Source organism: Anabrus simplex, chromosome 3 (genome assembly GCF_040414725.1).
Source record: "Anabrus simplex isolate iqAnaSimp1 chromosome 3, ASM4041472v1, whole genome shotgun sequence".
Lineage (NCBI taxonomy): Eukaryota > Metazoa > Arthropoda > Insecta > Orthoptera > Tettigoniidae > Anabrus > Anabrus simplex.
Genome location: NC_090267.1, coordinates 274235752 through 274252544, shown reverse-complemented (window position 1 = coordinate 274252544; position 16793 = coordinate 274235752). Strand labels below are relative to the sequence as shown.

The following is a 16793-nucleotide window of genomic DNA, read 5'->3' as shown; positions in this document are numbered from 1 at the left end:
AGGCCCCAAGAAAAATTTCGAGTCAAGCCCAAAGCATGCTCCTCCCTTCTCGATAATGACACCCCTCCTGCCCTTCCCTCTAGCAATCTATTCGAAAGTATATCATATTATACAATAACATTTGTACACAGACTGTTAGTTCTGTGATAAAACATTCCTTGCAGCTTTTTCCTCGCGCTTTTCAGTGTAGTTCTTCTTGAAGCATCCTTCCCACTGCGATGACATTTTCGTCTTCTGAACCATAAGCGATTCCAGTGCAGATGTGCTTAATGTAGGCCTCACTTCTTTCTCAATCTTTCTGTCAACTGTCAGATACACTTAGCACAGCAAATGCAACATTATTGAAGTATTTAAAGTGGAGAAGAGCAGCCCCTGTGATCCTTCATTCACAATTAATTTTACAGTGCTCATGGGTAGCAAAAGGAAGTCACGATTGAATAAGTATCATTGGCAACTCACAAACAATGAAACGAGGACGATTTAGGAGAAATGTTCAATGCTTTCGAGCCTTTTCCCTCCTTTTCTTTTTTTCCGTAGAAAATTATTTCTTTCTCATCATGTCAGCTTTTCCGCAATAATTTCCCCTTTAACAGTAATTCCGTAATCGTAAGGTGAAATCGGTAATAATTACAGACAATCCATAATTGGAACCTCTGCCATATATGTAGCTACATGAAAAGCTAAAATATCGGTGAATCACACTAAAGCTACCATTATTCCAGGAGTTTAAAGTTACATGTTTTTACATATTTCGATGCATAATAAATATCTTGATAAATATGACATTTTAAATATTTTGAAGGATATTGCGCATTTGAAAGAAAACACATTTTTTCACTAATTTTACATAGATTTAAAACATCTGAAAATAGTTTAAAAAGCCTGCACATCTTTAACATCTAAAAATAATTTAATCATTCAAAGTGAACTATTCTAAGGATCGCATCTCTTAGCTATGTTGGTGAAGTAACGGTACAGTGTGCAGCTATTACGGAGAAAGACACAAAGTTAAAGTTACCCTGAGGATGGGATGACAGCTTGGCAAAAACAACCTGTGAAAGAAAACACTTGCTCGAACCGTATTCTGAGTCACAGTTAGTGAATTGTAATGCCACCAGTCACATCCAAACTAGGGTCAAAGTTAAAAGATTGGATTTCGATTGATGAAGATTTTACAAATGGCAGTATAATTGTGCTATGCAGAGTGTGTGACAAACGTACTGGGTGCTCCATGCAGTCACAATTAGAACAACATTTAAAAACTGATCTTCATGTGAGAAATAAAAATAGTGCTCCGTTGAATGAACAAGTTGTTCTTACACAAGGAACCCTGGCACTCTTTTGCCATCTACCAGTGAATTTAATAATAATAATAATAATAATAATAATAATAATAATAATAATAATAATAATAATAATAATGTTATTTGATTTACGTCCCACTAACTACTTTTATGGTTTTCGGAGACGCCGCGGTGCTGGAATTTAGTTCTTCAGGAGTTCTTTTACGTGCCAGTAAATCTACCAACACGAGGCTGACGTATTTGAGCATCTTCAAATACCACCGGACTGAGCCAGGATCGAACCTGCCAAGTTGGGGTCAGAAGGCCAGCGCCTCAACCATCTGAGCCACTCAGTCCGGCCAACCAGTGAATTTAATAATGATATAGGCATAACAATGGTCACTGTAAACATACCATGGTATAAAATTTGGAGCACCGAAGATTCAAGGATTCCTATGCAAATGTTGCCACATCAATATTCCGGATGATTCAACACTCCGGAAAAACGATTTGAACTCCTGCTACATTTACATGATGGAAACAATTAGAGCTGAACTTTGCGATTCATACATATTGCCGTTGACAAGTCAGCCGATGCCTTGGGTTGTTTCATCGTAAATAAACTGAATTGCAAGTAAACTGAATTGAGAGGCTCCGTGTAAGTCTTATTTAATTTACTGCAAATCACTGGAACAGACAAATCATGCTACCATTTTGCGATTCATCAACAATGGAATTAGAGAGTTACAGATTAACGAAGAAAACGTATTGGTACTCTACTCAGATACTGAATTCTATTTGCTAAAAGCTGCAGTTGCGTTGCCTGTGTTTTACCCCAGTATGGTCCACTTCACATGTTTGGCACATGGATTACATCGAGTAGCTGAGAGCATTAAAGAAAATACCTGAAGTGAAAGGTTTCCGCAAACCTCCCAATAGCGTGCAGTGCTACAAGAAATTGTTACTGGATGCACCTTTACCTCCACAGCCTGTGATCACCAAAAGGGGAACGTGGATAGAAGCTATGAACTTATTTAATGAAAATTTTGAAGCAGTGAAGTCAGTGGTGGAAACATTTCTTCCTAAAAATGCAGCATTTGTGTGTGAGTGTATGAGTGCCTTTCAAGATTCCAAAGTGGCTGCATCGATTGCATATATCACAAGCCATTTTAGTTGGATTACGAACAGGATTACAAAACTGGAATCTTCTGGACTGCCCCTCCATGAATCTATGTCTATAGTGGAAGATGCAATCAGTAAATTGAATGTTGTGCCAGGAGCAATCGGTGAATATGTTTCAGAAAAATTCAATGATGTACTGAAAAAGAACCCAGGATACAATTTTTTTATTTCAAATGTATGCCAATTACATAACTATGAGTCTGTGCAGCTTTCTGAGAATGAGAACATATTTTAAAGTATCATTTCATGCATGGCAATGATTTCATGTGAAGTTGAAAAGTTTTTTCTGTATTAAAAAAATGTATTTTTGTAAATCGTCGTTGCAGGGACAAAACCTCCTATGTGATAATATTTTTGGAGATATACTGACCCGCAGCACATACATTATGAACAGCGAGAATGCCTTGACAATATTCACACAATATTGCACCTTAGATGATGGAACCTTATCGGCCAAAGTTCTAAGCAAAAATACTTCACATAGGAGGTTTTGTCCCGGCAGCGACGAAATGCTATTTGTTCGGGGCATCGACCTATAGAGATCTTTTGCCCCTACTTGCACCATGTGATATGAAGCTGCATGTAATTGGAATGGAGGAAGTGTAGAGTGTTGAATGTGATGAAAGGAATGTTAAGGACGACACAAACACCCAGTCCCCAGGCCAGGGATATTAATCATTTGCAGCTAAAAACCCCTGACCCAGCCAGGAATCGAACTCAGGGCAGCCGGGTGACAGGTGGACGCGTTGCCCCCTACACCGCAGGGCTGGACTATACCAGTATAAAAACATCCTAATAGACAGAAGGCATTTGATGACCGCAGAAAATCTGGAAAAATATTTAGTTATTAATTGTGCCTCCAAATGAAAATTAGAGGTTGAATAATATCTGCACATTCAACTTTTTTTCAGTTTTGTGTCCTTTTCTGTGTAAAAGATAGATAAAATAAAGCTTATATATTAAGATATATATTTTGTCAATTTTAGCTAAATATTTAAGTACATATATATCTCGTCTTTATATCACATATAATCCGGGCTCTACTTATTACATACAACTCGTTTCATGAGAATAATAGTCTTTGTTAGTAAACTTGTACATAAAAAAGTAGTATAATCAATCATCTGTATGAGTAAAATCAAGCAATATGATAAAATTTAGCTGAAGGAGGTTTTCTCCAAAGTCTATTAGAAGAATGAAGTAGACCACAGATGTATTTTACTAAGAAATATCGTATTCAGAATATGTAGATTTATCCAGAACAAGAAAGAAAATCTGTATTTTACACTGACCACATCTGAGTCTTTCCACTCCCTGGAGCTCCACACAGTTCAGTGATGGATCTCACTGGCACTCCTCCATCCAAAAGGTCGTCAATTGCTTTACAGAAAGTTATTATTACAGAACTGCATTCTTCTTGCTGAGAAAAAGAGATTCAATATATGAGCATAGCCAATAACAATTAAAATACAAGCATGATACAAAAAGCTCTTTTACTTCCTTCCAACTGGTAAAGTGACAGTTGCCTCTCTAGTTCAATGTATGGAAGGTGTACAGCATCTATCCTAATCTTGGATGCAAGGCAAACTTGCAAGCTTGGGTGAATTCCTATTGAAAGGTGCATTTGAGAGTTGTGTGCTGTTCTGTTTTGTTTTGTTTATTATGGGTCAGTATATACTTACCAAAGTAAAGTAAAGTAAAGTAAAGTAAAGTAAAGTAAAGTAAAGTAAAGTAAAGTAAAGTAAAGTAAAGTAAAGTAACTGAATTACTTGTAACAAATACTTTTTTACTAATTTTTACTTGTAATCACAACTTTTTACAAAGTACAGTTTTTAGTTGTAATTGACTTCTTGAAATAAGATAGTAGCCTAATTGTTACATTCTAGTAATCTATATACACTGCATGGAAGCAGAAACACAAAAAAATTAAGTGATGATAAAGATAACTTTTCAGTTCTAATACAGCAGAAGCAGTAGCTTCACCAAAGCTGGATGAGGTACTTTTCTTTTACCCCTCCACTTTTTCTTGCTTGGTGATGCTAGCTGTTTAAAGGGGCCTAACATCTAAGGTCATTGGCCCACCCAGTATTTTCAAAGACATCAAATTTATTCTACAATATCCATCACTGTTGGGGATGTTCTTAAAATTTCACACAGGAATTCCTTCAACAAGTGCCCCTGTAGTGTTTTTTCAGCAAATGCAAAGATGTACTTTGGCCTTAGAGGTCAAGGCCTAGTGATGAAAACTAAAAGAACCAATTATTTTGAATAGTAAATGGCAAATTATTTGAAATGCTCAATTTTACTAACTAAAAAATCATGGGAAAAAAATAATTTTGAAAGTTCCAAGATACCATGTTTAGTTTCACTTAGTACTGATAGCCATTTAATGTCTCTAAGTTAAAAAAAAACACAAAATGAATATCTTTCTTCCTTGCAAACTTTGGTATCATTGCAGCCACAAGCAAAAAAAAGTCAGTGATTTCCTTAACACGTTCAGTGTCAAGCGACCCCATCTGGGTGTGTGAGAGCATTCAATTTCTTAAACTTCACTTCCCCGTATGGGGTTGTACACTTGTTCAAATACGAGAACTGTGTAAACCCTTTTGGGTGCGCAGTAAGTGTGTGTTTCGAAACTGTATAAAGCCTCTTCCTGCCATCTGTTGGCCGCCTATTTAAGTAAATGTATAGTCCACCTTTCATTCATCAATTCCTGTTTTGGCACGACTCCATATGGGCCCGTCCAAAGTTCTTTGTAAGCTGACAAAATTATTGTCTATCTCGTGGATTGTTTGTGTAAGTGTACGGTGCTATTGATTTTCTTTTATGTGGGTTAGTTTGCTCACTGATATAATTAAATCATTATGAGTAAATCGAGCAGTAAAAGACATAGTGCAGATAGTCTGGTCGATTTAATGAACAAGTCCGGGCAATGATGTTATTGACAAAGAACGTAGTTTACAGTGATTTTGAACCAAATACAGATGATGAGGTTGTAGAAAGTAGTGACAATTCAGACAGTGCTGAAAGCAATTCTCAAAGTGAAAACAAAGATGGGGTTTCGATACAAGGAACAGCTGGGAATCCATTAGCACTAACACAAATCATTTCCTACTTAGGACTTCAAAGTGCACTACAATACACATTAGGCTACATCGATCGTAAAATGAGCAATGATTTGCTGTCCTCCTCCTGCAGAGATATTCCAGCAACAGATTTGTTTGTATTTTATGCAGTGGTGCTTATGTATATGTTCAATGTATTACCTTAAATACTCACTTGCCAGATATCCAAAGCAGAACAAGTGGCAGGAGCTGTAGTTAGTTCCTTGAAGTAGCTGTCTGGATTGGTACACACCCGTTTCAATATAGTATAAGCTGCAAGATACATTGTTTAAAATAAATACTCATCTGGTCCTATTATATGTAGAGAGATTGGAACATGAAAAGTAACAAATAATAGAATAGACACAATGACAGGTGTATACGAAGAGGAAGCAACAGAAAGAGAGGGCAAACATGAAAACACAAAAGGATAAAGACAATCTGCACATCTTCATTTACTGTCACACTCTATAAAGTTCTGACTTGACACTTGTTTGCTCCTTTTCATTATTATACTGGTCTTATTACAATATTAACAAGGCATATTTTGGAGGGAAAAAAAAAAAATCTGAGACTGAGCAATTACATATTAGGAAATATGCAGACAGTATATCACTCAAGATATTTTTTCTTTCTTTTTTTGCTACTAGTGGCTTTACGTCGCACCGACACAGACAGGTCAAATTAGAACAGCACATGTTAATTGACCAGAAACAGTGAAAATCTGTAAAGGAGGTAGTGACAATAAGTAAATAACTAAAGACGCATGAACATACATCTTAAAGCTATTGACAACGTGCTGCTGGTGGTGGTGATAGTGGTGGTGGTAGTGATGGTGATGATGATGATGATTGTTTAAGGGGGCCTAACATGAAGGTCATCTGCCCAAAAATATATTGAGAACATTTGCAAATTAACAACATGTATTCTTCAGAATTTAAAAGCAGTTAAACAGAAGGAGATTTGTTTTCTTAATGTGGTAGTGAGTGAGCTAATACAACCAATATCATTAATCTTATTCGTAAGCTTTTATATAATCCGATGCCAACAGAGTCTGTGCTACAAGGAAATGTTTTTACTTTTGTACTTGATAAAGATATTAGGTATTTCTTGCTTGCATCTGGTGATTGCAACGTGTCACAATTTTCTCTTAAGTGATCAATATTTGGTTTCACATGTAGAATGGATTGCTTAATTATGCTTGGTACTGGGAGTATCCTCTTAGCCCGGCAACGCCGTGCGGTACCATATGGTAACAGTACACCTTACTTCAGATTTTCTCATACTAATCGTTACTTGCACCATAAATTTGGCACCTCTGCTTTACATTGTCAAGCCTGCCTACAATGTCTGAAATCAACAGAGGGTTTTGAGTGTTTGTTTGCAGCGACAACTGCTTGGAATTTGGGATCGTATCAAGAGGAATAAAAATGTCTGCCTGTCTAAGGTAAGTTGCTTGATTTTGTTTATAAATTTTGACAACACACTTTTGTATCACATGGTTTATTACCTTGAAATATCAGCCCACGACTTGAAATAACAAGCAGTTGGCTGGCATTTCTATGTTTCCTGTTATGACACTAATTATTCCATTGGTACAGTATGGTAACACACGGCGCTTTCCATACGTTTCTGTTCCTTTTCTCCTCATTGCTTCAAGGGTCATTCTAAAGAAACAATTCATACTATAGTTGCCCACAAAGAGAGCAAAATCATCATCTCATCCACCATCTACCTGGATGACGGATGATCTAGTTCCCACAACAGTCCACTTTCCTGGTGTGAATTTTTTCCACATTTCAAAACACATCAACAAAAATATTTGAATTGCTTTTTGATGATGAAATTGTGAATTTCTTGTGCTCTGAAGCAAGCAAGTATGCACTTTTTTAAAATGAAGAATATCCTGAAGTAACCCCTGAAGAAATGAAAGTAGTCGTTGCCATCTAACTTCTAAGTGACTATATGCAAGTGCTTGGGAAAAGACGATATTGGGAGAATGTGGCTGACGTTCACAATGAGATGGTCAGCAGTTCCATGCGTCGAGATTGTTTTTATCAAATAATGAGATTCATTCATTGTACAGATAATAGCACTATAGTTGCAGATTAAAAGTAAAGTAAACTTGTGTCCTCATCCCGAGGTGGTACAGCTCTTTTCAGGCACACCTCCAATGGAGATAAGCTGCATGTACCATTTCAACCACATACCAGCCTTCCTGTGATTCTTACATTTCTGGAAGCACCGGGAATCGGACCTGTCATGAATGACGGCTCACGACGCGCCTTCCGCGTATTAACGAGAGAGCGAACGGGTTCGAATGGGATTTGAATCTGCGACCTCCAGGGTAGAAAGCCTGTGATTTGAAAAGTAGCAGGTATATGAGCGCATGTATATATGAAGGGAAATTACAGGAGAATTTGTGTACGTTCATAACTCATAATTCATAAACGATAGTAATAATAATAAGAGAAATAACAGAATACTTCAAAGAAGGATTTAGAATATTGGATGTTGCGTAGAACCTCATAAGCCAAGAGCTTTGTGTCTCAATATTGTGAAACATTGTGTAAGTCAAATACGCACTTCTTTTGGGTTGGAAATTAACAGAGTCACGTGTAAAGGGCATAGAAACAGTTTCCAAAGTGCTCTGGAACAATGTGTGTAATGCAACGTGACTGGGTGGTTCCATGTGAAAGAACCAATCAGAGAACAGTGCAGTCGTGGCGTGAACTAGTGACTTGTGGTGGTGGTATGTGAATCAGTAGGATTATTCGAGAAAGAATAGAAAGAGACTATATAACTTGGTAACTGGTAAACAACAGGGCTTTTTGACTCACGACACTCGAAGAAGGCTTTTGGACTAGCAGACCTCGAAGGAGGCTTTTCGGCTGTAGAAGGAAGAACTGTTGGAGTGCTGGTAGACTTTGAGTAGAGCCGCAAGTATGCAGTAAAGTAATAGTAAGTTAGAGGGATATTAGGCTCAGAAAGTAAGTGTGATTTGTTGGTGGACAATCACAAGGGTTCACCACACCGATTGTCAAAGTAGGTGTTGGAATTTAATAGCATAAACCAGCAACTCTTCTTCAATTGGGAAAGTAACACCTCGTCACGTAAAACAACAGGTTCCAGGGATCGCTACGCGGAGACAGAAGAGAAGGAAGAAGAGCGAAGACTTCAGCTGTACAAGGATCAACTATACCCGTAGTTAAGTATTCAACCAGTGAATATATATTATATATATTCTTGTGTATGATTAGAAAGGACTCAAAGACTGCTTACAAGAATTGAAAGAGATTTAAAGGGTAATTGGTGTCAGAGATTTTTGTGTTGTATGTATTATTGTATATATTGATGTGTGAATATTCTCGGTGTTAGAATATAATTAGTGTTCAAACTTTGCCAATCTGACTATACGCTCCCAGAACTCCGAACCCAAGTCCTCAGCCTGTTGTACATCCCTAAGGGTCACGACAGACCTGAGCCTCCGAAGATGGCAGCTAATAACACTAACGGTATGCTACGGAGGTGGACATAGCTGCAGACCTTTGATAAATATCGTAGAGAAAAACTGTCGTCAATATTTTACAGCGGAACAGAACTTGGCCTATGATGAGCACATTATACTATACTATGGGTGACATGGGTGCAAGCGGCAGCTCATAAGTGGAAACCAATCAGATTTAGCTTTACGGTGTGGCCTTTGAACACAGTTGTTGGATACTTAGTGTCTTTTCAAGTTTATCAAGCAAAACGTCCCTTTGCAAACACATTCGGTAAAGTTGCAACTCCCTTAGTATCTATGATGGACCACCGGGCGAGTTGGCCGTGTGCGTAGAGGAGCGCGGCTGTGAGCTTGCATCCGGGAGATAGTAGGTTCGAATCCCACTATCGGCAGCCCTGAAAATGGTTTTCCGTGGTTTCCCATTTTCACACCAGGCAAATGCTGGGGCTGTACCTTAATTAAGGCCACGGCCGCTTCCTTCCAACTCCTAGGCCTTTCCTATCCCTTCGTCGCCATAAGACCTATCTGTGTCGGCGCGACGTAAAGCCCCTAGCAAAAAATAAAAAAATAAAAAAATGATGGACCAGCTGAATTCGGTGAAGCTACAGCTCTCTTAGTATCTATAATGAACCAGCTAGCTACCTGACGCTGCTTAACATTTGCCCTACAGAATTTACTGTGACAATTTGTTCACCGGTTTCAAATTAGTGAACCAACTTCGCTCTCGAAGATACTGATTTACTTCGACCATTTGATTCTCAAGTCCTGAAAGACTGTCCTTTGACTTCTTCCACTGAAATTAAGAAAAGAAACAATGAACATTCAAATACGCTACAAGTAAAGAAGAAGGGATAATTGTCCCATACTGGGTTGAGAACAGCGGTGTTACTGTGGTATCATCCTGAAATGGTGTACAACCAACGTCAAACGTTACTTGGTACATACAGTCAAGCAGATAATAAGAAAATCTCAGTCCCAAGTCCAAACCTATTTGGAAAGTACAACAGCTGTATGGGTTGGTATCCGTGGTAAAAAGTGGTGGTGGCCTATATTTACATGGCTTTTAGACATCATGGTGAATGATTCATGGAAGCTGTTGAGGAAATCGGGCAATGAAATTAAGCAGCTGGAAGTTAGGGGAGAGGTTGTAGTCACTTACCTGAGGCATTATTAGCACCCTCCTAAACAGGTGGACGTCCGTCGACGTCACGTGGAAACAGCATCGGAATAAGGTACGTGCAAAATATTATTACGATATATATAATTGGGTGGTATTTTGAAGAGACTTATATACAGTTGTTCTCACTTCTTTTCTTCTTAGAGTATCTGACACCTTGAGGTTCGATGACCTACATCACTATACCGCTCCAACAAACCAATGGCTGCGCTGTGTGACCGTCGGACGCGAATCCCGCGTCCACACAGAATGTATCAAGTGTAGTGTGGGCTTTTGTGTATACTCCTTTTTTGCCATTCCAAACTAGCGAAAAGTGGAAATAGGTTACTAAAATTTAAAAAACTGAAGTCTATAGTAGTAGTATTCCTATATCCTAAAGATATGCCACGTCTGAGCTAATGTTATTTTTTTTTTAATTTCTAAAGAGATATCACAAATGAACCTATAAACACCATTTGTTCATTGCCAAGTAATTTGTAAGTGGTATTCTCTAATAACAATATTAAGCATTAAATTTCAAGGTATTCTAATGAGGTAACAATTTTAATGTTTTACCCAAATGCTATGTCAAGCGCCATGCGGTACCGTACGCACCTTCATTTAAAAATCAACGTCTAATTTTTAGAAAAATAACTTTTATATATACTCTAATGTGCGAATGCTGGGAATATTAAATAAAAATAAAATTGAAAACGCTGGTGTTCCCGGATTAAATAATGGTCTGCAATGGTCAAATCTGTTATGTTGCAATATAATTCTGATTGCTTGTTTCTGTATAATAATATCAAGATTTGATATGTAGCAACCCCACAGACCAATACAATAAGAGATGACTGAATAGGAACATTTAATAATAATAATAATAATAATAATAATAATAATAATAATAATAATAATAATAATAATAATAATAATTTTATGTCCCAGTAACTACTTTTTGACTGATTTCAGAGATGCCACGAACCTTTAATATATGCTATTCCAACATACTCTTCACTAGAGGCATTAGACAGAACTCGGACACTACCCTTACACTGGTGCTCAAGTTTATAGGATTATATTCAGGCACATTTGGTTCAATCAATCAATCAATCAATCAATCAATCAATCAATCAATCAATCAATCAATCAATCAATCAATCAACCAATCAATCAATCAATCAATCAATCAATCAATCAATCAATCAATCAACCAATCAATAAATCAATCAATCAGTACCGATCTGCATTTAGGGCAGTCGCCCAGGTGACAGATTCCCTATCTGTTGTTTTCCTAGCCCTTTCTCAAATGATTGCAAAGAAATTGGAAATTTATTGAACATCTCCCTGGGTAAGTTATTCCAATCCCGAACTCCCCTTCCTATAAACGAATATTTGCCCCAATTTGTCCTCTTGAATTCCAACTTTATCTTCATATTGTAAACTTTCCTACTTTTAAAGACACTACTCAAACTTATTTGTCTACCGATGTCATTCCACGCCATCTCTCCACTGACAGCTCGGAACATACCACTTACAGGTCATGATCCTCATGGTTACTCTGTATTGAATGATGTTATTCACAGCAATTATAATCAGAAGTTATTTCTTGCCCACCTATTCAATACAATCCACCTTTTGGTGTTTACAATTTCATACAATTAATTTTTCTAAGGGACATGTTTCGCTCAATTAATGAGCATCTTCAGCACAAATTTTAATCTTAAAATGATGTTCCTGAACAGTCGTAAACATATAAAAATGTCAATAGTCAATATTAAAATTACAATTGGCTTTTAGACTATTGTAATTTTACAATTACATTACATCTTTAAAAAAAAACATAAAGCACTTCTTAAAAACGTGGTAACATGAATAATTAAAATTATCACATTGTCAATTCAAAACCTTGTGTCTGAAACTAATATTGAATCACCGTCTTAAGAACAGTAGTAAATGTTTTTCTATAAAACAGCACCAAGGTGAACACCAATTTTACAGAAAAACGAAACTGAAATGCAACTTATGTGACGTGGTGTATCAAGAATGTGTGTATTAAAATAGAGTGCCCACATGATGAATTGTAAAAACACAATAATCCATAAAGGTTTAAAACATAATAGACCGGACGCAGAATATGTGCAGGAGTCAAATGTGGGATCCAATTGAAAATGCTGATCAACTTGTTTACAAATGTAGGTAGCAAGTTATATTACACAAATTTGCGAGGTATAGCCGTGCTTGACTTCCGACCAATTTATACAGATAGTGGGATCTGTAAGGAAAAAAGGGGAATTTAATATTATAAATGTGTGTGAATTTCCTAACTGACCAACATTTAAATGGAAACTTACTTGTTATTATTAAGATGTTAGGTACGTCCTACTGATCCGGAGTTGTTAACTTGTCTGCCAATGCGGCTCCTAGTATTGTAATCCTACGATAATAAATTTGACTAATGTACAGTTTACAGATAGGGAAATGCAGCTCCTTATTAAATGCCCGAAACACAACTGGCCTAACAGGAAGAAGGAAATAGATATCATTAACACAGTGGCAGAGGTGGAGGCGAACATTGCTAAACTCACGCATGAAATACACAATGCCATTAGATCAGAAATAAAAAAATAAATAGGCTAGCAAAAGAACTTGATACTAAATTTGATTCTACTCAACAAAAATTGATACAGAATACAAAAACAAAAATAGAAAATAACAATATTTTGGTTACGAAGGCTGATAAAGGGGGTTCAGTAGTACTAATGGACAAAGATGGGTACATTAAAAAAAGAGAAGAGTTCTTCAATGATAATAATTACCCAATAGTTTTAAAGGACCCATTAATAAGAGTACAACAGAATTTAAAATCTTTAATTAAGAAATCAACGTTTTTATTTAATGAACAGGACCAGCAGAAACTCATCAACATGAATCCTAACATACCATTAGCGAGAGCCTTACTTAAAGTACATAAAAATGATATCCCTATCCGACCTATTATTAATTGTCGTAATAGTCCAACTTATAAGGTATCTAAATACATCCATAAATTCCTAAAAAAAACACTACGTTTTTAATAATAAACAATCCTTGAAGAACTCTGTCAACTTTTGCGACATCTTAAACAAGTTTACCTTCAAACCCAATCGAGTAATGTGCTCATTCGACGTAGTCAATATGTATCCAGTGAAAGAAACTGTCGAAATTATTTACAATAATGAGAAATGAACATGATGTTATTTGCAGATGATATTGTGATTTGGGGAGAAGACGACAGGAAGGTTCAAGAACAGTTGAATGTGGTGAATGGGAAGATTGAAGAATGTGGATTGAAAATATGTGTAGAAAAGAGTAAAACTCTTGTTATGACTAGAGGGGAGAAAGAAGGGAAAGGAGAGATTAGACTTGCAGACAAGCCCCTGGAAGTAGTGGAAACGTTTAAATACCTGGGGAGTGAATTAATGGAGAATGCTCGACTGGATGCTGAGATCAGTAAAAGGATTCAAGCTGGAAGTTGTTTCTATTGTGCCCTACAGGACCCTATGGTTCCGGCCTGGCGAATGCCGGTCTCGAACCCAGAGTACAGTAGTGAAAGAACTCTCACAAACGTGAGCTTGTGCACATAGTCTTACCTGAACACATATCCCCGCTTGGCCGCACAAACGCGCACTTCTCAGGGATAACATGGGTGAACCAGGGGCAATATTAAGATAAAACACTAGGATATGTGACTAATCAGGTAAGAATCAGCTAAAATAAAATAAAAAAAGAAATATCTAACAGAAAACATCGCTGCATTCAAAGTTTTACAATCAGGGATTTATTACACAAAAAATACTATTTACAAATATAAGAGCATTCAAATATGATTGGGGTAAAGATAATGTTGAGCCGATGACAACCAGTTCACTGCCTTCACGAAACAGCTGTGCTGTAACAAGCATGTTACAATTGTGTAAGTAATGAAATCTAGAAAAATGGATATCTACTGAAATACACATCTAACAGTAATTTCCATAAACTTTACTATGCCTCGTACCATCGAACCCCGGTGCAAACAAATATAAACACATAATGTACAGTGTCCTGACTCGGTCTCGAACCCTGGTCCCATGAAGAGTAAGGCGTAGAATATTCATATACAAACAATATAAAAAGGAACACAACCACCAGGTCCAAAGGGTCACTATCAAACGGGCCAGTGTTAAAATTAAAGTAGAACAAACAGAACAAAAATCTCTCCCTGCGTTCAAAACATCAAGGTCGTCTTCTCCCCCTTACACACTCGACAAGCTGCAGACAGCCATATAACCAAGTTTCAAGACTGTGACGTCAGGCACAATAACCTTCACCAGTCGAACACTTGACAAGCGGCAGCCCACATAATTTATGAGCCCAGCTGACTGCGTGCTAAAAAACCTCGCCTTTCAAAGTACTTCACATAATCTGGCTGCTAAAAGCACTCTTTTAAATACACACGGGCTATCCGCCCTCATCTCAATATCACCAGCAATATAACAAATCTTATTTCTGCCTCCCATGGGCTCAACCTTGATAATACACTGACTGACAGAGCAAATGCAACACCAAAAAGGAGTGGTTCGATAGGGATGAAAGTTGGGGAAAAAACAGAGACGGCACGGACGAATAATTGATGTTTATTTCAAACCGATATGCAGGTTACACAATGCGCACGGCATCGACTCAGTAGGATGTAGGACCACCGCGAGCGGCGATGCACGCAGAAACACGTCGAGGTACAGAGTCAATAAGAGTGCGGATGGTGTCCTGAGGGATGGTTCTCCATTCTCTGTCAACCATTTGCCACAGTTGGTCGTCCGTACGAGGCTGGGGCAGAGTTTGCAAACGGCGTCCAATGAGATCCCACACGTGTTTGATTGGTGAGAGATCCGGAGAGTACGCTGGCCACGGAAGCATCTGTACACCTCGTAGAGCCTGTTGGGAGATGCGAGCAGTGTGTGGGCGGGCATTATCCTGCTGAAACAGAGCATTGGGCAGCCCCTGAAGGTACGGGAGTGCCACCGGCCGCAGCACATGCTGCACGTAGCAGTGGGCATTTAACGTGCCTTGAATACGCACTAGAGGTGACGTGGAATCATACGCAATAGCGTCCCAAACCATGATGCCGCGTTGTCTAGCGGTAGGGCGCTCCACAGTTACTGCCGGATTTGACCTTTCTCCACGCCGACGCCACACTCGTCTGCGGTGACTATCACTGACAGAACAGAAGCGTGACTCATCGGAGAACACGACGTTCCGCCATTCCCTCATCCAAGTCGCTCTAGCCCGGCACCATGCCAGGCGTGCACGTCTATGCTGTGGAGTCAATGGTAGTCTTCTGAGCGGACGCAGGCCGGGAGTGCAGGCCTCCTTCAACCAATCGACGGGAAATTGTTCTGGTCGATATTGGAACAGCCAGGGTGTCTTGCACATGCTGAAGAATGGCGGTTGACGTGGCGTGCGGGGCTGCCACCGCTTGGCGGCGGATGCGCCGATCCTCGCGTGCTGACGTCACTCGGGCTGCGCCTGGACCCCTCGCACGTGCCACATGTCCCTGCGCCAACCATCTTCGCCACAGGCGCTGCACCCTGGACACATCCCTATGGTTATCGGCTGCGATTTGACGAAGCGACCAACCTGCCCTTCTCAGCCCGATCACCATACCCCTCGTAAAGTCGTCTCTCTGCTGGAAATGCCTCCGTTGACGGCGGCCTGGCATTCTTAGCTATACACGTGTCCTGTGGCACACGACAACACGTTCTACAATGACTGTCGGCTGAGAAATCACGGTACGAAGTGGGCCATTCGCCAACACCGTGTCCCATTTATCGTTCGCTACGTGCGCAGCACAGCGGCGCATTTCACATCATGAGCTTACCTCAGTGACGTCAGTCTACCCTGCAATTGGCATAAAGTTCTGACCACTCCTTCTTGGTGTTGCATTTGCTCTGTCAGTCAGTGTACAAAGGCACAAATCATTAAGCGATAATCACATGGCCATAAGAAGGCATCTCAAATGCATCCAATACACTCTCAAACTGTGCTGGGCTTTCTCATATCAATTCATACAGTCAGCTACATGCATAATGCTCACATCTCTCAAACATTCGGACGCGCTCGCCCTGTCAGTAAAGCTAGGTGAATTACGGGGTAAATCCTGGTCTCAACTATTCAGCCTACGTCTGCAGAGACAAATGCCTAAACGCGACACAATAAATAGTGCCTGCCTGTTTGACTAACCTACCATGACCAAGGGAGTTCGACCTGACCCATGAAGATAACACGTACGCTAATATAATACTATCGAAATGAAATATAAACACACCAACAAGGAATCTACAAACTATCATCTACCCTAATGTACGGGGTTCGAGCTTGAGGCCTAGCTCTTTATTACCAAGAATTTTCCTACCATAAACTAACCTGTTGGCTGACGGCCCCCCTATTCCTATCTAAATTTAAATGACATGCTTGAAACAGAATTGGAAAGCTCTGACCTTATATGATTGATGACATGACGGAGCGGTCCTTCCTGTGGACCA

The 16793-nt window shown here is 38.9% G+C and overlaps 1 protein-coding gene across 1 annotated transcript in view; it reads right to left on the bottom strand.

Annotated features, from left to right (window-relative positions):
• Positions 1-16793, bottom strand: part of LOC136866246 (DNA repair protein RAD51 homolog 3) — a 104701-nt gene that overhangs the window by 71467 nt on the left and 16441 nt on the right. The window contains exons 2-3 of the mRNA XM_067143042.2: positions 5745-5842; positions 3758-3885 (exon numbers count right to left, since the gene is read on the bottom strand). Of these exons, the coding sequence (XP_066999143.2) occupies positions 3758-3885; positions 5745-5842 (226 nt within the window). The remainder of the gene's footprint in view (positions 1-3757; positions 3886-5744; positions 5843-16793) is intronic.